The sequence below is a fragment of the Equus caballus genome, chromosome 18, assembly GCF_041296265.1.
Source record: "Equus caballus isolate H_3958 breed thoroughbred chromosome 18, TB-T2T, whole genome shotgun sequence".
NCBI classification, from domain to species: domain Eukaryota; kingdom Metazoa; phylum Chordata; class Mammalia; order Perissodactyla; family Equidae; genus Equus; species Equus caballus.
In genome coordinates this window covers 49,968,945-49,996,110 of record NC_091701.1, presented here as the reverse complement: position 1 = coordinate 49,996,110, position 27,166 = coordinate 49,968,945, and the positions used below count along the sequence as shown (strand labels likewise).

The 27,166-nt window shown below is 38.2% G+C and overlaps 2 protein-coding genes across 11 annotated transcripts in view; one reads left to right on the top strand and one right to left on the bottom strand.

Annotated features, from left to right (window-relative positions):
* Positions 1-1,824: 1,824 nt before the first annotated feature.
* Positions 1,825-18,890, bottom strand: PHOSPHO2 (phosphatase, orphan 2). 5 transcript variants are annotated; one of them, XR_011428258.1, is made up of 6 exons: positions 18,576-18,890; positions 18,066-18,099; positions 13,212-14,090; positions 6,581-6,631; positions 2,797-2,990; positions 1,825-2,004 (listed from the first exon to the last, which is right to left on the bottom strand). XR_011428258.1 is itself a non-coding variant. In XM_005601572.4 (3 exons), the coding sequence occupies exon 3, from the start codon at positions 14,062-14,064 to the stop codon at positions 13,339-13,341; it is 726 nt and encodes a 241-aa protein (XP_005601629.1). In that variant the 5' UTR covers positions 14,065-14,090; positions 18,066-18,099; positions 18,576-18,821; the 3' UTR covers positions 13,328-13,338. The 5 variants fall into 5 exon arrangements, 4 of the variants coding, with proteins under 4 accessions (XP_005601629.1, XP_014588012.1, XP_005601631.1 ...); XM_005601572.4 differs by lacking the exons at positions 1,825-2,004; positions 2,797-2,990; positions 6,581-6,631 and having other exon boundaries at positions 13,328-14,090; positions 18,576-18,821; XM_014732526.3 differs by lacking the exons at positions 1,825-2,004; positions 2,797-2,990; positions 6,581-6,631 and having other exon boundaries at positions 13,328-14,090; positions 18,697-18,798.
* Positions 18,828-27,166, top strand: part of CFAP210 (cilia and flagella associated protein 210) — a 40,618-nt gene continuing 32,279 nt past the window's right edge. The window contains exons 1-2 of one of the 6 annotated variants that reach the window (XM_070241184.1): positions 18,910-19,052; positions 25,094-25,122. Coding sequence is in view for 1 of the 6 variants with exons in the window: in XM_001497820.6 (XP_001497870.1) it covers positions 18,986-19,052 (67 nt within the window). In the remaining 5 variants the exon portion in view is untranslated. Of the gene's footprint in view, positions 19,053-25,093; positions 25,123-27,166 lie in introns of all 6 variants that reach the window. The other 5 variants (XM_023623097.2, XM_001497820.6, XM_023623096.2 and 2 more) reach the window with 5 other exon arrangements.

Genomic DNA, 27,166 nt, shown 5'->3' with positions numbered 1-27,166 from the left:
ATTGGAAAGATAAAACTACAAATGTGAAAGCACTTGGTATGTGGTATATAAAAGTTAGCTTTATAAGCAAAGGATATTTACATTTCTCCATCACAGCCTCAATTCGGAAATTAGTATCTTAACATTTCTTCAAAAAATTATGAACTTTGAGGGGCTGGCCCCGTGGCCAAGTGGTTAAGTTCGCGCGCTCCGCAGCAGGCAGCCCAGTGTTTCGTTAGTTCGAATCTTGGGCGCGGACATGGCACTGCTCATCAGACCACGCTGAGGCAGCGTCCCACATGCCACAACTAGAAGGACCCACAACGAAGAATACACAACTATGTACCGGGGGGCTTAGGGGAGAAAAAGGAAAAAATAAAATCTTTAAAAAAAAAAATTATGAACTTTGTAGTTAATTGTAATTACAGACAGTTTGTCCTTCATAACTGATAGTGCTGTTATTATTGGTATTATCATTCTAGGACACAATTGTGACCGATCGAGGATGAGGCATTCTTTCCATGTTTGTCAGTGAAGTGAGGAGATGGCTGTTTGTGGCTATGATAGCAAATTTGATGTATAGAAAATATTATAGGCTTTGCCTAACTCAAAGTAGGGGCTTCTAGAATCATAATGGCATGTGTTAAATGATTCTTGAATAATAGAATTCACTATATTGTCAATTATGCAGAGTTATTTCAGATTGCTGTAGAGACAACTAAAACTTTTGCTTCCATTGCCTGATATTCTCTGGTTGTGAATTATTGTGTAAAAATGTATGTCAGTTATATGTCAATTATATCTCAATTTTAAAAAGACGAAAACAAAGCGTTTATCAGTATATATTAGACTGCTTCAAGTTGCCAAGAGCAGTTCCTCTTTACCACATGCGTTATCAAAGAGACCACTGCAAATGCTAATAGATTTGATGCACTCAGAAACATATAATTAGCATTCATAAGTTAAATAAATTAATGACACTGTTCAAGAAAACAAATGTGCCATCTGTGAATCTAAGTCTTAAGGGAATAAAGAGCCACCACAGAGATGAGACGTAAATGACTCTTGGCAGATACTGAGCTTGGCATGGCGTTAGATGCTTTTTGACATCACGCTTCACTTTTCAACAGACTCTTGGTTTCTACTTTTTTTTTTTTGAGGAAGATTAGCCCTGAGCTAACTGCTGCCAATCATCCTCTTTTTGCTGAGGAAGACTGGCCCTGAGCTAACATTCAAGCCCACCTTACTCTACTTTTTATATGTGGGACGCCTACTACAGCATGGCGTGCCAAGTGGTGCCATGTCTGCACACAGGATCCAAACCAGCGAACCCAGGCCGCCGAAGTGGAATGTGTGAACTTAACCACTGTGCCACCGGGCTGGCCCCAGACTCTTGGTTTCTAAATATAACTATTTTTATTTATGTTTTTACCTTATTAGTACATCTTTCCACTAAGTACAACTGTGTTATTAAATGATATGCTAATTGTGATATCATTATTGGCAATATCACATCGATGTAATAAATGGTGGGTATTACATTGCTGTGTAAATGGTGGGTATATACAGAAATTTTGAATACTTCATTTACATAATGAATTAAGTTGCTGCTAAGTAAAAAAATAGTAGGTATAATTTATAAGGCCACCGCGTACAGCTGTGTAAGTTGTGCAATGCACGATTCCAGTTCATTCTACTCAAGTAGAGCGCAGTGTGAACACTATCCTCAGGTGATGTACTGTACACGACAGCACAGGTGTATGTGGCTGCCCTGGAGTTCATATGTCTTGGCAAAGCCTTTTCGGTATGCTTCCTGAAAAACGAGAAAGTGGACATTCTAATGACTGGGTGACAAGAACTTTTGCAAGTCAGAAAGTTTCCAATTTCTTGTTTTCAGCAAAAGTCAAAGAACATTTTTGACAAATAACTTGGAAAGAATCCACGAAATGAGTGGCATTGCTATCATAAAATTCCTGTCCTTCTCATCTACTTGTCCATGTGAACACATTTCCTCAGGGATCATATCTGTGGAAATGAAAAACAAGAATGTCATTGACCCTAAACTCTGTCTCCTGCCAGCAGTATGCAATACTCAGCCAAAGATATACGGCCTAGATGAAAAGAAAATGGCCTGATGCATCAGACTGAAAGAATTTTTGATAAATTTTTACTTTTGATTTAAACATATTTGTTCTTTGATCAATTATAATAATAATTGTAATGTTAATCAGCCCAGAATTTTTCACTACTTAGGAATCAAGGACATAAACAGATAAAATTTTAATTTATGTACATTTTTGTCACAGAGAAGTTTAAGAGGTGATTGATAAAAGATTGTCAAGTATAAAATATACAGACAATCCTTTCTTTGAATGGTTCCAATACGCATAAATTTCAGTTAGCAGTTTAGTCAAATACCACCAATCCCCTAAACAGGGTTCAAATTTCAATTACTATGGTATATTAACTGTAATTGCATAAAATACAAATTTCACCTCACTAGTCCTTCAGTCCACAAATCACTACATAAATAACAGATGAGCATCATAATCAGTGACCAGTCATGTCTCTTCTTTCAAAGTCATTGGTGATTGGTCACTGTGCATCTGTTATTCATTTCATACACAGACAGCAATGCTTGTAGTTGTCTTACCTCCTTGACTGCCAATCATAAATCTATGTAATATTTTACAAAAATAGATCATTGTAACAGGGCATTGGTCAACAAAAATGAAAGTGTAACACAGAATTGAAAAGTGACAATGTGTAAGTGAAATTTGAATTGAACATAATGAAGTTCTTGAAGAAATTGCTCACCGTGGAAATGTTGACACTGCCACCATTGGAGAGACTGTGGATATGCAGCCAATGGAACTTGGTGCCGGTGAACTTCGTGACTTAAGTGAGGAAAGTGATGGCTGACAAAAAGCATGAAGGTACCCCAGGAGAAGTGATGCTGGCAAAAAACTTCATATTAAAGGAACACTTGGAGACACTTCAGGACATTGCAACTGCAAAGGATAAAACGTTGGAAGCTGACCCAAACTTAGAAAGAAGTATGAGAATTCACCAAGGCACAGAAAGATGGTTGCTCTGCATCGTAAGTTATATGACAAAAGGAAGGCAAGAATTGTTCAAACTACTCTCAATAAGTTTTTCACAAAGAAATAAAATACTTTAATTCCTAATGTTTATAATTGAAGTGTACTAATTTTGGTCTTATGATGTTTTTCATTTTCCTATACATTTATAACTGACAGTTTTTGATGTTCTGACAAAAAATTTTAAAGGTCACAGGACAATTATAATTTTTCCTACTGATTATTAAGATTATTTTGCACAGTAATCTTGCACAGTCACTTTTACGGTCCTGCACTACTGTAAAAAGTGAAGACTGCCTGTATTTTCAGTAGGATAGCATTCTCTGGGAGAAGTGGAATGGAAATATGAGCTCAAGAAGGAAAAAGAGTGAGAGAAAAATTTCCCACTGGTAAAGAACAACTTGTTTACGTATTTTTAAATGAATGATGGTAGGTTTCAAATTACCACAGTTAGCTTTTACTAAACAGATTTAAGAGTTATTTAAAAGCTTATTAAAAAGTCATTATTTACAATGTTAGAAATTACAATCTTGGCAAATGTTTAAACTTATGATGAAAAGTTTTCAATATCAATCTGAAAATGACTACATAGTTTTCAAAGTTATTTTGGGAGTACTTGTTCAAAAAATATATGAAAGAGGAGTGGTCTATTCTCAAAACAAGAACCAGCCTACTTCTCTTTGGGGGTAGGGTCATTTGAAAAATAGCAGTTTATGAACCAGCCCTGACGGCCTAGTCATTAAAGTTTGGCGCTCTCACTGTTTTGGTGGCCTGGGTTTGTTTCCTGGTCGCAGGACCACACCACCCATCTATCAGTTGCCATGCTGTGGTAGTGGCCCACATTGAAGAATTAGAAGGACTTACAACTAGGCTATACAACCATGAACTGGAGCTTTGGGGAGGAACAAAAGAAAAGAGGGAGATTGGTAACAGATGTTAGCTCAGGGCAAATCTTTACCTGCAAAAAAGAAAAAAAAAAAAACCACATAGTAGTTTATTGAGATTATGTTTTTGGGTGCCATAGTTAAAGCTAAATTTCAGATAATTTCCTTCAGATAGAGGATAATAAACTATGGACTTTTCAATTACAAGCATCAGAAACCCAATTCTTCCAACTAGAAAAAGAATGAAAGTAAAAGCATTGGCTCAAATAAACCTCTAGACAGACTAATATTCTTAAATAAGTCACATCAAAACTCTCCAAGGACTCCCAATCTCATTCAGTGAAAGCTGAAGGGCTTACAATGACTCCTGGACCCCCACACCCAGCTTCTGTTCCCACCAGGAATGGCGCTGACTTAGGGCCTTACTATGGCTTAGCTACTGTATTCCTTTTGTCTGCACTGCTTTTTTCCCAGCTACTGCTACATGACCCGTTAACTCCCCTCCACCACATTTTTGCTCAAATACCAGCTTCCCAGAGAGGCCTTCTTTTACCAACCTATTTAAAATTATCTCCCTACCCCACCTGCTATTCTCTATCCTTCTTCTTTGCTTTATTTTAATCCATAGTACTTATTACCATCTATGATATTATATATTTCTCTTTTTTATTGGTTATTGTTTGCTTTCTCCCACTAGAATGTAAGCTCCATGAAAGCAGCGATTTTGGCCTGTTTTGTTCATGGTTATATCCCCAATTCATTCCTGTATTCCGAGAACGGTGCCTGCCACAAAACATGCTCAGTAAATATTTGTTGTATAAATGAAGACACGAATGGACTAAGAATAAGACTTTCAGAATTTTCTTCAAAAGCTTGATCAAGGGCTCATAGTTCTCTGAGAAATTACATCAATGACTTAATCTACAGACATTGCCTTCCTGCAGCATATGGTCTAAAAGTTTTGTACTTTTTTCCTTTTCAAATTCAAAGCATCTGGTTTATCCATCCCTTCCTTCTCTCTCTGACATCACTCCTATCAGGTCTTTATCACTTCTCACCTGGCTTACTGCAGGATTTTCCTGTGTCAGTCTCTCCCCTTTCCTGCACACTACCCAAACACAGATTTCTTCATATCACTTCCCTTTACTTGCTCCTAAGGGCTATCTGGAAAAAATTCAAACTCCATTGATTAACTTTCAAACTTGTCCATAAACTAGCCAAATCTCACTCACAAAGCTTTATTCCACTACTCCCCAGTTTAAACCCTTAACTTCATCAGGGCAGCCCCCTCATCACTACCTCATGAATATGCTGTGCTCGCCCCCATCTTGGTTCACATTATTCCCTCCATCTGGGAAGCTCTAGCAAGACCTTTCCATCTCTCCAAATACTTTCCATCCTTTAAGGTGTGGGTCACAGTCTATCTCTTTCATAAAGCTTCTCTTATATCATAATTAATCAATGGACTGAGTACAAAACACAATGCTATATGGTCACCTGGTCCTTCTTTGACCTAAGTACTTTATGCTGATTACTAAGAAGCTTTATGAAGCATACTTTGGTATTATGAATTACATATGTACATGTCCCACCTCTTCAATCAAATTGTAAATTCTCTGAAGTGCATCATTCTTTCTAAGACATAGTCCTACACCTCTTATACTTCCACAGGTTTTTGTTTTTGTTTTTTGAACATGGTAGGCACTCCCAAAATATTTGTTGAATGAAGTATTTTTAGCCCCTCAAAATATACAATAGGATATTTGTCTGGACTTAAATGTGAAAAGGGCTAAGTCGTTGGATCCCTGAGAGAATATACTTTCATACTGAAGTGAGGATAATAAAATATTGCTTGGACCAGGTTGTGAAAAAAGTTGTGATTTTGGCATGTAACAAAATCCAGAATATGACTGCAGAGTGGTAGAAAAAATGTATACGAGCAAGTTTTCCATTTTGCACTGATTATAAAATCCTATGTGGTGGGGCTGGCCCCGTGGCCAAGTGGTTAAGTTCACGCACTCTGCTTCAGTGGCCCAGGGTTTCGCCAGGTTCGGATCCTGGGTGTGGACATGGCACTGCTTATCAGGCCACGCTGAGGCGGCATCCCACATGCCACAACTAGAAGGACCCACAACTAGAATATACAACTATGTACCAGGGGGATTTGGGGAGAAAAAAAAAAAACCTATGTGGCAAACGGTATTTAGTTTAATTGTAAATATTTTTACTGGTTGTTTAGATACACGACTGAAAATTTATTATTTAAATATAAAAGACAAACATTTTTTGTTAAGTAACATCTTCCATAAACAATGGGAGTTTCTAAGAATTTCTGTGTTAGAAAACATCTATGTTAATATTTTGTTTCCATATGAACCATCATCACACAGACATCAATTTGTATGACATAAACAAGGAGGAATGACTTAGCTTTTGGCCTAGAATATATTATTTCATAAGCCCTTATGGAGCACATTGAAAAATCTGTCTACAACAGAATTATCACACTGTCCACCTAAAAAAAGAAACCCAACAGGGTGCGCAAATGACAGGATATTAGGTAAAAGAGTTCAGTCAACTCATTATTGTTAATATATTCCCCATAGCTGGTCTCACCTGAAGATGTGCCGTGGGGTTGCTAGGCCAGTGAAGGACTCTTCCTCTCACCTTCCGAAAAAAAGCAGATCTGATTATATGAGTAGGGAAGCGGCTAGAAATTCCAGTCCCATTCACACTTTTAACAGAGCTAGTCTACCCTGTCTGGTGCCTGCCTGCAGTTGCCCGTTTGATATATCAGCTGTCCCCTGAAGCAGCTTATGATACCATAAAGGAAAATCTTCTCTAACTCTCCTTCAAGGCTAATATAAACCAGAAGCTAAAAAATTCAAATGCTGTAAAAGTAAATGAATAAATGGGCACATCAGAGATAACAATGTTTAAAAAGTAGAATAAAGATATAATTATAACTTGTACTACAAAAGTAGATTTAAACTGATAGATGTGTGCCACAAAACATATAACACCTGGACAGGAAAGGAAGCCTAATATGTATCTAACAAGAAGAATGAAGTGATTAAGTATCAAAAATATTTATTAAACACTCAGATGGTGATTGCTGTGCTGTGACAAGGCGATGGACTTGGTGAGAAGGAAATTTTTATATGGGGAAAGATATTCTGGATCTGTGGCTTTAAGAGTAGCAGTATTTAGTACAATACGTACAATTGCTGTATCTTCCCATGATCCACAAATAAAAGATATGGACTTTTAATCATTAAGTTAGTAGTTCTCAAATAGGGATTATTTTATTCCCCAGGAGACATTTGGCAATGCCCGGAGATATTTTTGGTTGTCATAACTTGGAGGGAGGAGTGCCACTGGCATCTAGTGAATAGAGGTCAGGGATGCTGCTAAATATCCTACAACACACAGGAAACAGCTGCTCCGCCCCCTGACGCCCAAGAAAAAATTATCCAACCCAAAATGTCCACAGCACCAAAGTTGAGAAAGCCTGCATTAAGTCGCTTACTATACCAGGTCCCACTCTAGCAGTTTATTTCTGTGTCTAGTAATTCCTCTTTGGTGACCAAGTGCACAGGAGCTGGGGTAGGTTACTCTGTGGCAGGTAAGCTTGCACATCATCATGTTTGGCTACTTATTTGGAGGGGCCAGGCTGGATTCACTTTTAGGGGTTGAATTGACTTTCAGATTGTTTCTATGGCGCTCAGACTTGACTTATAGGCCAGGCAAGGTTGCTTTCTGGCTTTTATTGTTTTTATAGGAAATGGTGCTAGATTCAGCAGGTTAGGCAATCAAGAGGCATCTAAATATTTGAAGTATTTGTAGTAGACATGCAGAACTTAGGCATGCCCTGGGAGAATTTCTGGAAAGAGTACACCTCCTCACCCCCAACACCTCTGAATTGCTACTACTTAGGGTTGTAGGAAAGAGATCATTACAATTTTTAACAAAGTGCATCTCATTGGAGTATACCACGCTACAGCCACAGTAAACTAATACAATGCCTAATTTAGTAAATCTTCACAACAATCTTAGGACGCAGGTACTATTATTATCTCCATTTAATAGATAAGGAAATTGGGGTATTGAGAGGCTAACAATTTACTCACTCCAGGGCTAGAATTCAAATTCAGGTCTTTCTAATCCAGAGCAGAGCTTTTACACCCATGTTGCATTAGAAATTAACAGTGAGACACTACAATTTCTGCTTCTGGAGGAACAGGGACTGGACTAACCTCCCACTGTATACAATGAGAAAACTGGACAAAACATGAAATAACAGTTTTCAGGCATTGGACAACAGGCAGTGCAGTCCATGATCCCTGAGAGAAGAGAAACAAATGAAGTGAGCCCTATAATTGCCTCTATTTCTGCCTGGAGACACTTTCCAGGCCAAGGTGCAGGGAGGGGGAATCCCCAGCAGACCATGGTAGTCTCTCTGGGTTGAGGAGATGAAGGTAAGTCTAGGGAGGCAAAAGTGGCTGCAAATTGCAGGGCAGAGTACCAGACAGGAAGAAGCTAAACTGCAAAAGAGTTCCAGAAACCTGTAGGGGGGATTTCCCCTTAAGTCTATGCTTGGATACTAAGCCACACATGCATAGGCTGGAACTCTCTAAGTCTGGGGAGAGAATGACCCCAGGAACTATAAATCAAACAATTCCCAGAGTTCACACAGAGCAGAAAGATTCCTGAGTTCCCATCAGACCCAGAGAAGCACTAGGTTTGACACAGTGGGGAACAAAGAAGGAAAGGGGAAGAATGATGCTCATGTTAAAAAGGCACAGGAAAAAAAAGATGGATAGGTAGCGGGATGGATATGTGATAAAACAAGTAGAGTAAAATGTTAATGGTAAAATCTAGATAGTACGTATATAGATGTTTGCTGTAAAATTAAAGGGAATATTAGTAAAAACTTTATGTCCATAAATTTCACAGCTTACATGAAATGGACAAAGTCTTCAAGAGACACCACGGTGGTTTTAAAGTATGTCCAAAATTCTTTAACTCTCCCTAAAAGGTGGAGTCTAATTCCCTCCCTTTGAGTGTGGGCTTGACTCAGTGTTCTGTATTAACAAATAGAATATGTGGAAGTGAAGGCATTTGAATTCTGAGACTAGGCCACAAAAGGCACTATGGTTTCCTCCTTGCCCTCTCTCTTGGATCACTCACCTGGTAGGAAATTATGTCTTTAGGACACTGAAGGAGCTCTTTGGAGAGGCCCATGTGGTTGGAAATTGAGGCTTCCTGCCAACAACCAGCAGTAAGCTGAGCCTTTCTGGTAACAATCAGTGAGAAACTGAGTCCTCCTGCCGAAAGCCATGTGAGTGAGACGCCTTGCAAGCAGATCCTGCAGCCCTAGCCGACATCTTGACCCATTAGAGATCCCAAGCCAGAACAACCCAGCTAAGTGCTCCTGAATTCCTGACCCACAGAAACTGAGATAATTAATGCTTAGTTTTAAGCTGTTAAATTTTGAGGTAATCTACTATGCAGCAACAGGTAACAAATAGTCACAAACTACCAAAGCTTACTCAAGAAAAACCATTCCTGAATAGTCATATATCTATTAAAGAAACTGAATTAGTGGTTAAAAATCTTCCAACAGGGCTGGCCTGGTGGCGCAGTGTTTAAGTTCACGTTCCGCTTCGGCGGCCTGGGGTTCGCCGGTTCGGATCCCAGGTGTGGACATGGCACCACTTGACAAGCCATGCTGTGGCAGGCATCCCACACATAAAGTGGAGGAAAATGGGCATGGATGTTAGCTCAGGGCCAGTCTTCCTCAGCAAAAAGAGGAGGATTGGCAGCAGATGCCTGAGCAGATTAGCTCAGGGCTAATCTTCCTTAAAAAAATACCCAAAACCTTCCAACAAAAACTCCAAGGCTTAGACGGCTTCATTGCTGAATTCTATAAAACGTTTAAGAAAGACCACCCGTTAGTTTAATTGTTGCTCCTTTCAATGTCATCTCTTTTCCTCTGAATGCTTAATGCTTTTTCCACCTTTGATTATCGGTAGTTTTCCTATGGTGTGATTTCATATGGTTTTCTTTTTATTTATCCTGTTTGGGGTTCATAAGGGCTTTTGAACCTGTGGTTTGATGTTTTTCATCAATTTTGTAAAGTTCTCAGTCATTATCTCTTAAAACATTGCTTATGTTTCATTTTCTTTCTCCTTTTCTTCTGGGACACCAATTTCCTGTTAGATCTTACTACATCTTTTATGTCTCAACTTCTCTTCTGTATTTTCACTGTTTTGTCTTCTCTCTCTGCATCATTCTGGGTATTTCCTACTAACTTGTGTTCATTCACTAATTCTCTCTTCAGCTATGCCTGTTCTGTTGTAAAATTCATCCATCAAGATTCTAATTTCAGGGGCAAGACGGGTGGCGCAGTGGTTAAGTTCTCACATTCTGCTTCAGTGGCCCAGTGTTCGCCCGTTTGGACCTACACACCGCTTGTCAAGCCATGATGTGGCAGGCGTCCCACACATAAAGTACAAGAAGATGGGCACGGATGTTAGCTCAGGGCCAGTCTTCCTCAGCAAAAAAGAGGACGATTGGCAGCAGATGTTAGCTCAGGGCTAATCTTCCTCAAAAAAAAAAAAAAAAGATTCTAATTTCAGTCATGGTAATTTTCAGTTCTAGTATTTCCATATTGTTTATGTAATTTTCAATTCTTTCTCAAAATTCTCACGTTTAGTTTGTGTCTGAAAACTCCAATATCTGGAGGTCCTGCAGATCTGTTTAAATGCTGCTGGTATTTATTCATGCCTCTTGGTGTGGCTACTTTTTATTGTGTGCCCTACAATGTAGTTGGCAAAACTGTTTATAGATTTGAGGCCTACTGCATTAATTTTCTATTGCTGCCTAACAGTAACACCATAAACAGCATCTTAAAACACATTTATCTCACAGGTTCTGGGGGTCAGGAGTCCAAGCTCAACTACAGTCTGTTTCAGGGTCCCATAAGGCTAAATCAAGGTGTCAGGCTGAGCTGTGGTCTCAGCTGAGGCTCCACTAGGAAAAGGTCCACTTCCGAGCTCACATGGTTGCAGCATTCTGTCACCTGCACACTGTTGGACCAAGGGCCTACTTCTTGCTGTTGGCTAGAGGCCACCCTCAGTTGCTTGCCCTGTGGCCATCTCTGAAGGTCAATTCACATCACAGCTTGAGTCTTCAAAATTAACAAGGGAGAGAGTTCCTTAACAAGATGGGCATTAGAATCTTATGTAATGTAACCATGTAGACATAATCACATACATCCCATCATCTTTGTTGTAATCCATTGATTAGAAGCAAGTCATAGGTCACCCCTTCATACACACGGAACACCAGGATACAGGGATCATGGGTGCAATCTTAGAGTCTATCTGCTATACTTAGGATGTTAACTTCCTCTTGAGAGAATTTAGATTTGCTTCTGCCAAGCACCCGGGAGCTCTAAACACCCCAGATAACCTCAATCCAATCTCAAGGACTGAGAGTATTCAAAGCTGAGCTGCCATCCCTTTGAATGCGTTTACTTCTGAAGAATTCTCACTCCTAATGGGCAGCCTTTTGGGATTCTCACTCAAAGTAAGCGGAAGGGTTTATCAACGCAGGCCATATATTCCAATGGCTCTTTCTCCTGGTCCCATGACATTGTCAAGATAGCCACTCAGTCATCTTAGACACCATTTACAGAATTGGCCAACTGTTCCACGGACAAGCAGCTCACCTCCCTAGGTTTCTGAGCTGCCTTACCAATTGTTCACTGTTATCAGCTCTCTCATGTCTTTAAGCAGCTTTTCAAAATTTTAAGCAGTTCTAAAAATTTTGTTCAGCTATCAGCTTTTCTAGATGTACCGTGTAGAAGACGTGGTCTAAATTACTTGGTCTACCATTACCATAAATGAAAGTCTTATTTTTTTTTTTACTTCCATAGTTTATAATTTGTTACCAGCCTCAACATGTAGAGAAACGATAATCAATAAGAGTCAATGTGTTTCAACATAATCTAACCTACTAATTTAAAACAAAACAAAGATTTACTTTTTCAATCTAGAAAAAAATTAGAAAGTACCAATTCTTTTCCCATTAAATTATACTGAACATTTCTATTTCTGGAGCTTTCCATAATGGAAAAGGAAATCCTAATATGATTACATAATGGATATTTATGCCTCTACAACATGAGAGTCTAGAAATTAGCATGGAATTATAAAACTTTCTAGATGAGTAGAAATTTTGCTAAAATCCCTATATGAAACAGTCTCTTATATGTTGAATATTCCTACAAATTATATATTGTATTACTCAAGACTGCATTGCCAAATAGAAATAACATACTGATTAAACCAGCATATTGGAGTTATAGTCTGTGATGCTAATATAAATTGAAAATATTTGAAGGACATTAATTTGTATTTCATTTCAAAAGGAAAGTCTGAAATTGACCAAACTTTGGGCAATAAATACTGTATCCCTATTTTTAAAATACACTGATTTAGGAGTAGGACATTATATACATTTGGGGGCCTTTTGTGCTTATGTGAATACAGCAACAGGCTTATTTTTAAGATCTGTCACTACTGGACATGCCTTTGAAATAACTATCTAAGAAAGTAGGGGCCGGCCTGGTGGTGCAGCGGTTAAGTTCGCACGTTCCACTTCTTGGCAGCCTGGGGTTCACTGGTTCAGATCGCGGGTGGGGACATGGCACCCCTTGGCAAAAGCCATGCTCTGGTAGGCATCCCATATACAAAGTAGAGGAAGATGGGCACGGATGTTAGCTCAGGGCGTCTTCCTCAGCAAAAAGAGGATTGGCAGCAGTTAGCTCAGGGCTAATCTTCCTCAAAAAAAAAGGAAAAAAAAGAAAGTAAAATATATGACTACTCCCTCTGGGAATAAATTTAAAAATATAATCTACCTATTAACCACCTTTGCAGCTAGAGACCACTAATTGCACTTACCTCTGACCTCAATTCTGTACTCCTCTTTTTCCCAGGCATATGACCATCTGTAATAAAACCTCTAATTTTCATCCTTCTTTGCAGTTAGATGAGGGCAGTGTGACTTAAATTTTGGCCAATGAAATTTAAATGAGGGTGCAACCCTCTCACTCACTGCCCTTCTTCTTGCTGGCCAGAATGTTGATGTGAGGGATGGAGCTTGAACAGCAATCTTGGATCACGAGTTGGAGGCCAAGGCTGAGGTTGGTAGAGCAACACAGTACCCTTGAGATACTTACCTTTGGAATTCTTTTAAGTGAGAAGAAAAAAAAAATCTCTCTTTTTTTTGAGCCACAGGTATTTGGGGTTTTAGTTGTATGCTGCTGCACCTCATCTTAACTGATACACATTTCAGTTGTTGGCATGTTACTCCTTTATTAGAAATAGTAAATGAGAAATTATTTCAACACCTGAAGACCAAACTACAACAGAAGATTCTGTAGGCTCAAGATTTTGAGACATTCTGGAAAGAGTTTTCTGTAAAGTATATCCTTTCCGTGGCATGGCAACATCATTCTTCTTTAAAAACATTACTGGACAGACGTCATTTCCACCATCACCTATATAAACAATTCGTGCATAATTCACTCCCTGCTGTAACTGTTTATCTACAAATTCTACCAAAACTACATTTTTGCAAAGATTTTTTGGGCATCTATTACAAGAATGAGTATGATAATTTTCCACTGTGAGAAGACCATTGCTATCAAAAGCTGCTGGATTTGTAAATACTTTATCAAACACATCTCGAAAATTGGTAGCTTCTAAAACCCAATTTATGAAGACTGAATTTGAATCTGAAATAATAATGCACTCAAATTTATCCTTGTTCTTTCTTATAAAGTTTAAAAGTTCCACCATCCCTGGAGTGAGAGGCATTGATGTCACTGCTCTTTTCATTTCATCTTCTGTTACACCTTCATCTCCCAAATACTTAAAGACTCTGCCCATAAATTTTGTCCAAAATCCCTTTTCATAAGAGTCTTGTAGTTCGATAGGAAGCTTTTTCTCTGGAGCACATTGTACAATCCTGGTGTCACTATTGTCATCTATGATTGTATGGTCAAAGTCAAAAACCAGCAAAATTTTCATGGTTCCAGAAACAGATTTGGGTTACCCTGAAAAAGAAGAAATATTATTCCTAAACATACTGTTTTACATATCTATTACACTTATTTAACAAACATTACTGAGTGTTAATCTGCTAAAACAAAGGGTGAATATAAACAAGCTAAAAATGATCAAGCATTTAAGACTACTACCTAAGCACTTTTTCCTAAGAAGGAAAGTTCATATTTGAGTATTTTAAGTGAATGGAAAAGAGAATATTTAAAAAGGATACTCAGGGGTTGGCCCCATGCCAAAGTGATTAAGTTTGAATACTCCGCTTTGGCGGCCCAGGGTTTTGCCAGTTTGAATCCTGAGCTCGGACATGGCACCACTCATTAAGCCATGCTGAGGTGGCATGCTACATGCCACAACTAGAAGGACCCACAACTAAAATACACAACTATGTACCAGGGGTGCCTTGGGAAGAAAAAGGAAAAATAAAACCTTTTTTTCTTTTTTTTGAGGAAGGTTAGCCCTGAGCTAAGATCTGCCAATCCTCCTCTGTTTTCTGAGGAAGACTGGCCCTGAGCTAACATCTGTGCCCACCTTCCTCTGCTTTATATGTGGGATGCCTACCACAGCATGGCTTGACAAGCAGTGCCATGTCTGCACCCGGGATCCAAATCGGCAAACCCAGGGCCACCAAAGCAGAACGTGTGCACTTAACCGCTGCACCACCAGGCCGGCCCAGAAAAATAAAATCTTTTAAAAAAGGATACATTAGTACATTCCTGTGGGGATGATTCTTTGAGCACTCAGAATTAAACTACAGAGCAATCCAATGAGAGAAGTAATGAAACAATTATTTTCTTACAGTCTAATTTAGGAAAGTTACAACAGGGAAAAAATGTAGGCTAATCATTCTTACTGTCTTTAAATTACCATTCACAATCAAACTTATTAGTTTAAAATATTCATAATAATCCTATTAAATAAGAATTCATGTGTAATATAGATTCTCTGTGTACTAATCAAAATTCTGACCAAATTTAACATAATAGGAAACTTGCAAAATTCAAATGATTTTTCTAAAAACGTGTTAAGCTTGAAACCATCAATGCCAATGTCATAACTAAACAGTTGCTTAATGCTGTACTTGAAATTCTAAACAAATTACTTGAACTGGAGGTCAATTCAATTCTTCCAGACTAGAAGTAACTTTTGTTAATGATTTCCACATTTATTTATATTTTCTCTAGATAGTTTAGCTCTGGAGTGACAAAGAATCTGGATATATGTGAGCAACCACATTGCTTATGATATGACGATTACGTAAATCTCTGCCTTCATTAAAAGATAATGAAGATCATTAGTTATAAATCTCAAGAGAAAAGATAAGAATAAACTGGTCAACAGATGGTATGGATGAAAATTATCAAGTAAAAAAGATAATTATACAGAATACCCATAAAAAGCTAAAATTAGTGTGTATAAACAAAAAAAATTTTTTTAAAGAGTAATTAACATTTTTGGAGTTATCACTATACACCAGGCACTGGACTAAGAACTTTACAATCTCATCATCTCATTTAACTGTCACAGCCCTATTAAGTAGGAATTACTATCCTCATCTTAAAGATATGTAAACTGGAGCTTAAGTACTAGTTAAACTGGTTAAGTAATTTATTAAGTGGCAGAGCTGGAATTTGGACTCAGGTCTGCTTGACTCCAAAGTTCATGTTTTTAAGTATCAGACTCTAGTGCCTAAGAAATAGAATATTTAAAGACTATTAATCAGTTTAAAAATAAAACACTAAGTAGGTCACTTTGACAAAAAGATGCTTAATTACACGAAAACATTCATTAGTCTCAAAATACACACTAACCATGATACCACATCTGTGATCTACTTTATAACTATTGTGAGGTTTTAGCAAGAAATCCTAAAAAGAAAAGTGAAGAACTCTACCAATGAGAAAAAGCAGAAGTCAATTAAAAATGGAAAACATGGCATTTAACCACATGTATTTTCTGGTTTGTAACAATAGATATCCAGAGGGTGAAACTGAGAATAGAGCTTGCGGCTCATAGAAGAGTACGTATTCTGTGTCTCTCAATGGAGACTCTCTGGAGAACAACTAAGCTAGAAGGGTATCTCCTGTTGTGTGAATTTAGACAGTGTATAATATTTTGATACTCTAGATCCTTGTATCTCTAAATGTCTAATCCAGGTGTCTCTGACTGGCTCCCAGAGATTTAAGTGCGCAATTCACTTTCCCATAGAAACAATATAATAAACAGCAATAAGGCATAGCTGGCAATCACATCAGTACTGTAGCTAGGCACATTTTAAATTAAACGTGCTTTTTTAGCATTCTGAATTTATAAATAATTTCTAAAACTTTTTCAAATGTAACTCATTGTTGGCTGAAAACTACCTCAAGCCAAGATTTTATTAACCACAAGTTACTGAAACTCCTAAACTATTAATCTCAAAATAGTAAGAAATATCATAAGCATGAAGTTGACATAGTTCCCTTGCTGACTATTAATTTCTATCTAAAAGTGTACTTTTCTTAATTTCAGATCTTTTTCTATTAGTTTTTTCTCACCTCCAACATAAATCTTTATTGAAAATACTTACCTAACTTAAGTATTTCCAAGACAATTAATCTTACTTCAGCATACAGCTTAGGTTAAACAGTCCTGACAACCTTCAGTTTTAAACACCAGCCAGTTTCTAGCCAACAATGCTCCTACTCTATATTGGGGAACAAAGTCTTCTGATTTGGAGCAAAGGAATGGAGACTTAACTCCTAAAGTTAATAAAAGTATTTAAGACATTTCAAAATTTATGTCTTCTAATTATGCTGTTTTCTCTTTCATCAGAAAAGCACTTGCTGGCAATGGAAGAAAGAAAATTTTGATTAAACAAAAACCTTAAATATAAAACAGGGAATGTTATGTGAATGTAAGTTTTCGTCCAGTGGATAAAATCACAAGTGTTAGGCTGATTATGTTGAGATTTCCAGATTCCATTTTTTCCTTTTACTTGCTAAATGATAGAGAAATACCACATTCTGTTGTCAATAAACTTTCAAAGGTTTAGTGCTGTACTTGAAATAAAAATGTCTCCAAAAATTAAGGATGTGCACAAAGATTTGGGTTTAAGAATACAAATTTATTTCGAAAACAATTTGCTAAAATTCCAAAAACAGTTATTAACTATTCTCACCGAAAGTATGAGCAGTATATATTTATTTAGTATGTCTGCAATGTTTCCATAGTCTAACAATAACCTATGTGCTTTTCACAGTAACAAAAACTGGAAAGTTCATAGACATCTAAGAATCGGAGACTGGTTAAATAAGACATGTATGTGATAGTCAGATAACGGACTATTTACTTAGCCAGTAAAAGCTCAGATGTTCAGTTCTAATTAAACAAATTAAACGATATTCAACCACCATGTCAAGTTGGCAAATTATTGCCATCAAATCTTATAGGAGTCAATATTTTTCATAATCAATTTAGTTAAAATTCCAGAGAATGTTTGTTGGGAGGTAATTCTGCATGGGTTTCTAGTGGTTCTGCATGTCTTACAAGCAAGGCAGTCACTGCCCTTCGCTCTGGACTATTATCTCAAAAACGTACGTATGGTGAACAGCCCTGAAAGGCATGCTTATTGTCCATTATAATAAAGATTTGGGTTCCTTCAGCTCAGGGTTCCTATCCTGTAATGCAACACACTCCATAAGCAGGTCACTTCTGGCCCTCTCTGAATCATCCTGTGGGAACTGGGGCAAAAACCGCTGATAATCTGGCTACTGCTACTGCTGTAACTACTTCGTCTCTGACCTAGGGGTCTGGGTCTTCTACAAAACTGTGGCAGACTAAATTGTTAGCGTGCAAGCAGGGGAAAATCTCTCACCCATCTCAGGTCTTGACATTTTTAAAACTATGCTTCCAAAAAGCCCCCCAATGTTCTATGCGCAAAAACTAATTTCTGTCAACAAACATTTTATTAATCCTTTCATACTTACCAGCATTATTATGGTAAAACACCTCATAGAAAACCTGAAGAAAAACAGTACAACCACGTATTAGTGATTACAAATCTAAACTTTTCATTTAGAACATTTCCAATTTGGTGTCTAACGTGTACCTGTCGTAGCCATCTAGCTTGTAATGAAATCATTTGAACCTCGACGTGCTAGAAAAGGATCTTCTGAAACCAAGCCTGCATCCACTCTTAACAGATTTTTGAGTCCTTAGTGGTCTGACTGGTCCCCCAAATACATTCAATTTACTATAATGTATTTGCCAAGCAATGAATGTTCTGGGACAACGTCCAAGTTTCAACATTCCAGTTTTTAAAAAACTAAGCCCCATCTATCTCAGATCATGCCTTAGAAACCAAAGTACTTAAAACACGTTTTCTGTCATCAACCCCCGGGTTTCTATAGTTACGGAGGGCTTTGCCCTTCACCTTCCACCCGCGAGGATGTCTGCGGGCCGCACACACCCAGCCTAGGCCTCGCTCTCCCACACACCTGCCGGGTCCGCCCCGAAGGTAGGTGCAGGGACCTAGACGGGGGTCGTCCCCGGGGAGGCGAGCCTTGGATGAGGACGGGAGCAGCAGGCCGGTTCGGGTCCCCAGGGCTCCTCACTGACCCAGGGCGGCCGGCCCCCGCGCCACTCCCGCGTACTCTGTCCTCCAGTTCCGTCCCCGCGCCTGCCCGCAAGGGCCGCCCCACTCGCGCGCCGGGCCTCGGCTTCCTGCGCAGGCGCAGCCGCCCTCCCCCAGCCCCTACGGCCGGGAGCTGCGCGTTCTTCGTTCCTCGGCGACCGCTGCCGTCACTTCCGGCGGCGTTGCCTAGTAACTGCGCGGTTTGGCAAACATTCTGCGGGCTGGAGCCGCAGCGCTAGGCGCCGGAGTGGTCTCTCCGAGTCTGAGGGCGCCATGGGCGCCTCGTCTGAGATGCTGGTGCGGTTCGGAAGGCGCTGTGGACAGGCGAGGGAAAGCACAGGTGAGCTAAACGGGCCCATCCCGGCACAGGGATTGTTTCTGGCCCCCGGGCATGGGTTGAGAGGCGACGGAGCCAAGCGAGGACTTTGGTTACCTTCTGAAATGGGCTCCACCAAGTCGCAAGCAGCCCTGGGGGCGTCGTTGGGCTCTACGTAAATCAGATAGATTTGTTAGGTGAATGGGTAGATGGGAAAAGTTTACAGAAAACAGGGGTGGAGAAAAGATAAGTCAGAGACTCTCAACCAGCTGGTCCGATCCTCAAGTTGCGCGGTTGCAGCTCTAAGAGTCTGGTGTTGGCTGAATCCTCTCGCGCTTAAGCCTTGTTATTCGTTAAGTGAATGGGAATATCTTTTGCAAATATCAGTGATCTCATTAGAGTCTTGGCTCTGCTGTGAACCTACTGAGTGCTCTTAGGAAAGTCTCTGAGGGAAGTATCTCAATTTCCTCATCTCTAAAGAGAAGGTGAGGTCTCACCCTAAGACAAATGCTTTGATCGAGTGTAAAAAATAATGCTACTAAAGGTATTGTAATTTAGATGACTTGATAGGAAAATTTGGTTTTGGAATAGGAGTAGCCTAGTGGGATATCTAGAGAGCTCTTTATTGATTCCAGTGATTTTAACTTCTTAAGTCTGTAAATTCCCAATTTTTAATGTTGTCATGGTGACAACTAGAACCTTAGGAATTTAGACTATCTTCATGTTTTTACCTGAGCTTCTTTAGCAGTAGAGCTCCTTGGGCGAGATGCCGAGTGAGAGCCAGACATTCTCCCACCAGTGGGCACTACTAGGTGTTCATGCAGTGAGGATTTAGGAAGCAGCAGCAGAGGGTCCTGACATGTAGGAGAGAGAGTGTACCCATGTGGCATGTATTGAAAAAACACAATCACTCTTACATGTTCACTTTCCTGTATATGCAGTACTGCACTAAAAGACTTAGATGTACCTGATAGGTGTTAAATAATGTTTTCTGGCAGTTGGTCCACAAGTTTCCATCTGAATCCCACTGTTAAATTATAATCTCCATTTAGAAGAGGGTGAAGTAGGAGAGAGGTTCAGATATGTAGACAGCTATCTGTAAAACATGTAATTATCTAAAGATCTAGTGGAGTGACATCAGCCAGAATGGTAGAATACAGGTGTTGACGAAAATAATCCATAACCAATCTATAAATGAAAATTTGGGTCGGTTTATTCTGAGCTAAAATGTGAGGATTATAACCCGGGAGAGTCTTTCCACAAAGGAACAGAGCACTCCCAAGAAGTGGGGGTATACAGGGTGGTTATATACCCTCAAAGAGGATGTTTCACATATGATTGATATGTCCCTTTTACGATAGTCACGAGGCTGCTCTGTCGGCACAGTGATTGATGGAAACAGCAGATAGGTCTGCTGTCTCGATGAACACAGCAGGGTGGCAGGTCTGTTGCCTTGAGCTGGGTGGTCACAGATGAGCGCTGCAATCAGTTCCCAGCCTAAGGAAAGATGTTTAATCTTTAAGGAGATGCCAACGTTGGGAGGGGGAGGGAAGTTGCACCTTTATCTCAAAATGTCTAAGCAGATATACAATGCATGCTCAATGGCCACAGTCAGGCCCTTTTGGAAAAAACAAAGTCAGGCCGAATTTCGGTTTATACCAAATGGCTTCCTCATATACTCTAATATATCCTATTGCTTGCCATTTCAATTTGTCACAGGTATCCAAAAATCCTCTCCTCCATTACATCAAAAAGAATACTAGCAAAAATTGTCGAAATCAGCTTTCTGAGAACTCAGGAAATTAACCAAAGGCTTGCAACAATTGGGGGATTTTTTTAGCAAGTGAAATAGGTGAATCTTGGTAACAGCATTGAATTTTTTGGCATTTTAACTTGCCCTAGTCTGATACTTTTCTCCCAGCCCTGTGGTAATCTAGAAAACCACTGCAATCACAGTGAAATCCAGTGGCTTAGCAACCTGTGGAGGGGACAGAACAGGGTTGAACCCCCTTCACAGCCCATTTCCCAGATAACTGTTATTATTTGACCTGTCTGGCAGTTCATTGGAAAACCCACTTGCAAGGCTTGTCTTTGTTTGACCTGACTCAGAACTCACTGGGTATGTTGTTAAAACAATCAGTGTCAATTTTTTAACATCACGATTGCCTGAGGTAGTCATAACAGTTGGGTGTAAACAACAAACTGACCAAAAAACTTGAAAGAAATACCTGGGACATGAGATGTCCATAGTGGGCTTTGAAAAGCTCCCTACATATTCCTGGGAATCCAAAATGCCAAATGTATGCATAGGGCTATGCACATTCCCAGGAAAGACCTGAGAATGCCTGAAGCTTTCACCTCTGGCTGACTTTCAGGCTCTATGCAAGAAAGAAGTAGAGCTCAAGACAGAGTTCTAAACTTTGTGTGAGCATTAAAGTCATGCTGCACTACTCACAGAGAGTTCCTTGTCAAAGGGTGGGAGACTTCTTTAAGGAAACAAATTTAAGTAATTTAAGGGAACTGTGTCCAATCATTAGCTGACAATGAAGCTAACCAAGCTGAGATTCCAATAGCCACATACAACAAAGAATACAGACGTTACAGATTTAGTTCAGGAAAATCATTAAACAAACAGCAACAGCAACAACAACAGCAAACTCTGGCTGTGGGCGAAATCTGACTTCCAGAGTTGCCACATATTATTTAAAGTGTACAGTTTTCAACAAAAATGACAAGGCGTGCAAAGGGAAAATATGGCTCTAATACAGGAAAAAGATTTTAATAGAAACTGTCCCTGAGGAAGCCCAGTTGTTAGACTTACTAAACAATTTGCTTTCGTAAATTTATAGCTATTGTAAATATGTTTAAAGAACTAAAAGAAGTCAAAGGAACTAAAGGAATGTATTAAGAATGCTGTCTCAGGGGCTGGCCCGGTGGTGCAGTGGTTAAGTTCACACACTCTGCTTTGGTGGCCAGGGTTTGCAGGTTTGGATCCTGGGTGTGAACCTATACATCGATCATCAAGCCATGCTATGGCGGCATCCCACATCCAAAGTGGAGGAAGACTGGCATAGATGTTAACTCAGTGGCAATCTTCCTCAAGCAAAAAGAGGAAGATTGGCAACAGATGTTAGCTCAGGGTCAATCTTCCTCACCACAAAACCCCACAAAAAACAAACAAAAAAAACAAGAACCCAAAAAACCCAAAACAAAACAAAGAATGCTGTCTCACCAAATAGAGCATATCAATAAAGAGAGAGAAGTTATAGAAAGAAACCAAATAGAAATTTTGGAGTTGAAAAGCAAAATAATTGAAATGAAAAATTCGCTAGAGGGGCTCAATAGTAGATTTGAGCTTGCAGAAGAAACAGTCAGTGAACTGGAAGGTATGTCAATTGAGATTATCCCATCTGAGGAACAGAAAGAAAAAAGAATGAATAAAAATGAGCACATCCTCAGACAAATATAGGACACCAGCAATTATGCCAACATAAATATAATTTGAGTCCTAGAAAGAGAAGAGAGAAAGGGGTAGAAGAAAATATTTGAAGAAGTAATGGCCAAAAACTTCCCAAATTTGATGAAAAACGTTAATCTACGTATTCAAGAAGTTCATTAATCCTCTAAACAGGCTAAACTGAAAGAGATCCAGAACCAGACACATCATGGTCAAACTGTCAAAATCCAGAGATAGAAAATCTTGAAAGCAGCAAGAGAGAGATGATTCACTACATACAAGTGAGCCTCAATAAGGTTAGCAGCTGATTTCTCATAAGAAACTATGGAGGCTAGAGGCAGCAGGTTGACATATTCAAGGTATCGAAAGAAAAAGACTTAATTTTACATCCAGCAAAACTAAGATATTTCCAGATAAAGAAAAACTGAGAAAATTCATTGCTAGCAGACCTACCCAACAGTAAATACTAAAAGGAATCCTTCAGGTTGAAATGAAAGGACACTAGAGTGTAACTCAAATACACATGAAGAAATAAAGAGCACCAATAAAGGTAACTGCATAAGTAAACATGAAAGAAAGTATAAATGTATTTTCTTTTTGTAACTTTTTTTTCTTCTGATTTAAAAGACAACCGTAAAAGAAATAACTATAAATCTGTGTTTATGGGCATACACTGTATAAAGTTGTGATTTGTATGACAGTAGTGCAAAGGCAAGGTGAGAGAATGGAACTACATAGAAGAAAAGTTTTTGTAAACTATTGAAAATAATATGGTATTAATCTGAACTAAATTGTAAAACTAAGGTGTTAATTCTAATCCCCAAGGTAACCGCTATAAAAAAACTAAAAAAATTATAGTAAAAGAAAGGACAAGGGAATTAAAATGGTACAATAGAAAGTATCTACTTAACACAAAGATGAAGTAATGGAGGAACAGAGGAACAAAAAAGCCATTAAACAAATAGAAAACAGCAAAATGGCAGACATAAATCTTGCTTTACCAGTAATTACATTAAATATTGATTAAATACTCCAGTCAAAAGACAGAGATTAGAAGAATGGATTTAAAAAAAACATTATTCAACTGTATGTTGTCTACAGAAAACTCACTTTATTTTCAAGGACACAAATAGATTGAAATTAAAAGGATGGATAAAAATATATCGTGTAGGGAGCCAGCCCCGTGGCCAGGTGGTTGGGTTCATGTGCTCTGCTTTGGCAGCCCAGGGTTTTGCCGGTTAGGATTCTGGGCATGGACATGGCACTGCTCATCATGCCATGCTGAGGTGGCGTCCCACATGCCACAACTAGACAACCCACAACTATAATATACAACTATGTACTGGGGGGATTTGGGGAGAAAAAGGAAAAATAAAATGTTAAAAAAAAATTATATATATATATATATATATATATATATATATATATATCATGTAAGTAGTAACCAAAAATGAGAACTGGAGAGGCTATATTAATACTAGACAGAATAGACTTTAAGACAAAAATTGTTGCTGGAAACAAAGAAAATTTTATACCAATACAAGAATCAATTCATCAAGAAGATATAACAATTATAAACATATATGCATCTGACAACAGAGCCCCACAACACATGAAGCAAAAACTGACAGAATTGAAGAGAGAATTAGACAATGAAATAATAGTTGGAGATGTCAGTACCCCCCTTTCAATAATGTTTAGAACAACTAGATGGAAGATTGAGAAAGAAATAGAAGACTTAAACAACACTATAAACCAACAAGATCTAATAGACATCTATAGAATATTACACTTAACAAGAACATAATATACTTTCTTCTCAAATGCATGTGGGATGTTCTTTAGGATGGACCATATGATAGGCCATAAAACAAACATTTATAAATTTAAAATGATACAAATCATACATATATATTCTCTAAACACAAGGAATAAAATTAAAAATCAATAAAGACATTCACAAATATATAGAAATTAAACTCTTAGATAAAAAAATGGGTCAAAGAAGAAATCACACAAATCAAAACCACAATGAGATATATATATATAAAGAGAGAGAGGGAGAGGGAGAGAGATTGAGATTTATTTTAGGGAATTTTTAAATTTGATTGTGGAGGCTGACAAGTCCAAAATCCACAGGGCATCTGCAGGCTAGAGATTCAGGGAAGAGTTGATGTTGCAGTCTTGAATCTGAAACTCAGGCAGAATTTCTGTGTTGCAATCTGGAGGCAGAATTCCTTCTTTGGGAAACCTCAGTCTTTGTTTTTAAGGCCTTCAACTGATTGAATGAGGCCTACCCATATTATGGAGAGTAATCTACAGGCATACTTCATTTTATTCCACTTCCCTTTATTGCACTATGGAGATAATTGCATTTTTCACAAGACACTGCACCAGCAAAAAGGATTGAGTTGCTAAATGCTCAGATGAAGGTTAACATTTTTTAGCAATAAGGTATTTTTAAATTAAAGTATGTACATTGTTTTCTTAAACATAATACTATTGTACACTTAATAGACTACAGTATAGTGTAACATAACTTTTATATGTACTGGGAAACCAAAAAATTGGTGTGACTCACTTTATTGTGATATTTGCTTTATTGCAGTATGGAACTGAACCCATGATATCTCCAAGGTATGCCTGTACTTTACTTAAAGCCAACTGATTGTAAATACTAATCACATCTGAAAAATGCCTTTACTGCCATGTCTCAACTAGCGTTTGACTGAACATCTGGTCACCAGAGTCCAGCCAATTTTACACATAAAATTAACCATCACAATATATTTTTTAAAAGGAAAGATCTCAAATCAGTAACCTAACATTACACGTTAAGAAACTAGAAAAAGGAACAAAGAAAAGCCAAAGCAAGCAAAGGAAGGAAATAATAAAGATTAGAGAGGAAATATGAATTAGAGAATAGAAAGGCAGTGGAAAATATCAACAAGCTTGAAGTTGGTTATTTGGAAAGATCAACAAAATTGGCAAGCTATAAGGTGGACTAAGAAAAAGAGAAGGCTCAAATTATTTAAAGCAGGAATGAAAGAGGACATTACTACTGACTTACAGAAATAAAAAGGATTATGAGGGAACATTATGAACAATTGTATGCCAAAAAATTAGGTAACCTAGATGAGGTGGGAAAATTCCTAAAATGACACAAACCATTCAGACTGACTCCAGAAGAAATACAAAATTTGAATGGACCTCTACCAAGTGATTGAATTAGTAATTGAAAAACTTCCCACAAAGAAAAACCCAGACGGCTTATCTGGTGAATTCTGCTGAAAGTTTAATGAAGTAGTAACACCACTCCTTCACAAACTCTTAAAAAAAGTTAGAAGGGAACACTTCCCAACTCATTCAATGAGACTAATATTATTCCAATACCAACACTAAAGATATCACAAGAAAACTACAGACCAATATCCTTATGAGTATAGATGCAGAAATTCTCAGCAAAATACTAGCAAACCAAGTCTAGCAAAATATAAAAAGAATTACACACCATGACCAAATGGGATTTATCCTAGAAATGCAAGGTTGGTTTGACATCTGAAAACTAATTTAATGCACCATATCAATAGAATAAAGGACAAAACCACATGATCATCTTAATAGACACAGAAAAGCATTTCAAAAATATAACATCCATTTATGATAAAAAACAACAAACTAGGTATAGAAACAAATTTTCTTAACCTTACAAAGGGCATCTGTAAAAAACCCATGGCCAATATCATACTTAATCACAAAAATCTGAAAGCTTTTCCCTGAAGATCAGGAACAAGACAAGGTTGCCCACATTCACCACTTTTATTTAACATTGTACTGGAACTTCTAGACAGAGCAATTAGGCAAGCAAAACAGAAGGCATCCAGCTTGGAAAGTAAGAAGTAGAACTATCCATATTCACAGATAACATGTGAACATGTGACATATCTATTCTATATATATAGTTATCAAGAAAGTGGAAAGATGACCCACAGAATGAGATAAAATATTTGCAAATCATATATCTGATAAAGATCTAGCTTCCAGATTATAAAGATCTCTTAGAACTCCGTAATAAAAAGACAGCCCATTTTAAAAATGGACAAATTATTTGAACTGACATTTCTCTAAAGAACATATGCAAATGGCCACTAAGTGCATGAAAAGATGGTCAGTATAATTGGTCATCAGGGAAGTGCAGAGCAAAACCACAGTGAGGTACCACTTCATACACACTAGGATGGCTGAAAAAAACCCCACAAATGTTGCCTAGGATGTGGAGAAATTGGAACCCTCCCACATTGTTGGTGGGAATTTTAAAATGATGCAGCCACTTTGGAAAATAGTTTGACACTTCCTCAAAATGGTAAACATGGAGTTATAATTCTACTCCTAGGTATATACTTAACATAATTGAAAACATACCTCCACACAAAAACTTATACATGAGTGTTCGTAGCAGCATTTTTCATAATAGCCAAAAGGTAGAAACAACCCAAATGCCGACAAAATGTGATACATCTATACAGTGGAATATTATTCAGCTATAAAAAGAAATTAAGTACTGATACATGCTACGACATGAATGAACCCTGAAAACATTATGTGCGTAAAAGAAGCCAGACATGAAAGGCCATATATTATATGATTCCATTTTATGAAATGTCTAGAATATGCAAATCTA

Coding starts and splice junctions, on each gene's coding strand:
- PHOSPHO2 (XM_005601572.4), bottom strand. CDS start 14,064: ATGAAAATTTTGCTGGTTTTTGACTTTGACCATACAATCATAGATGAC.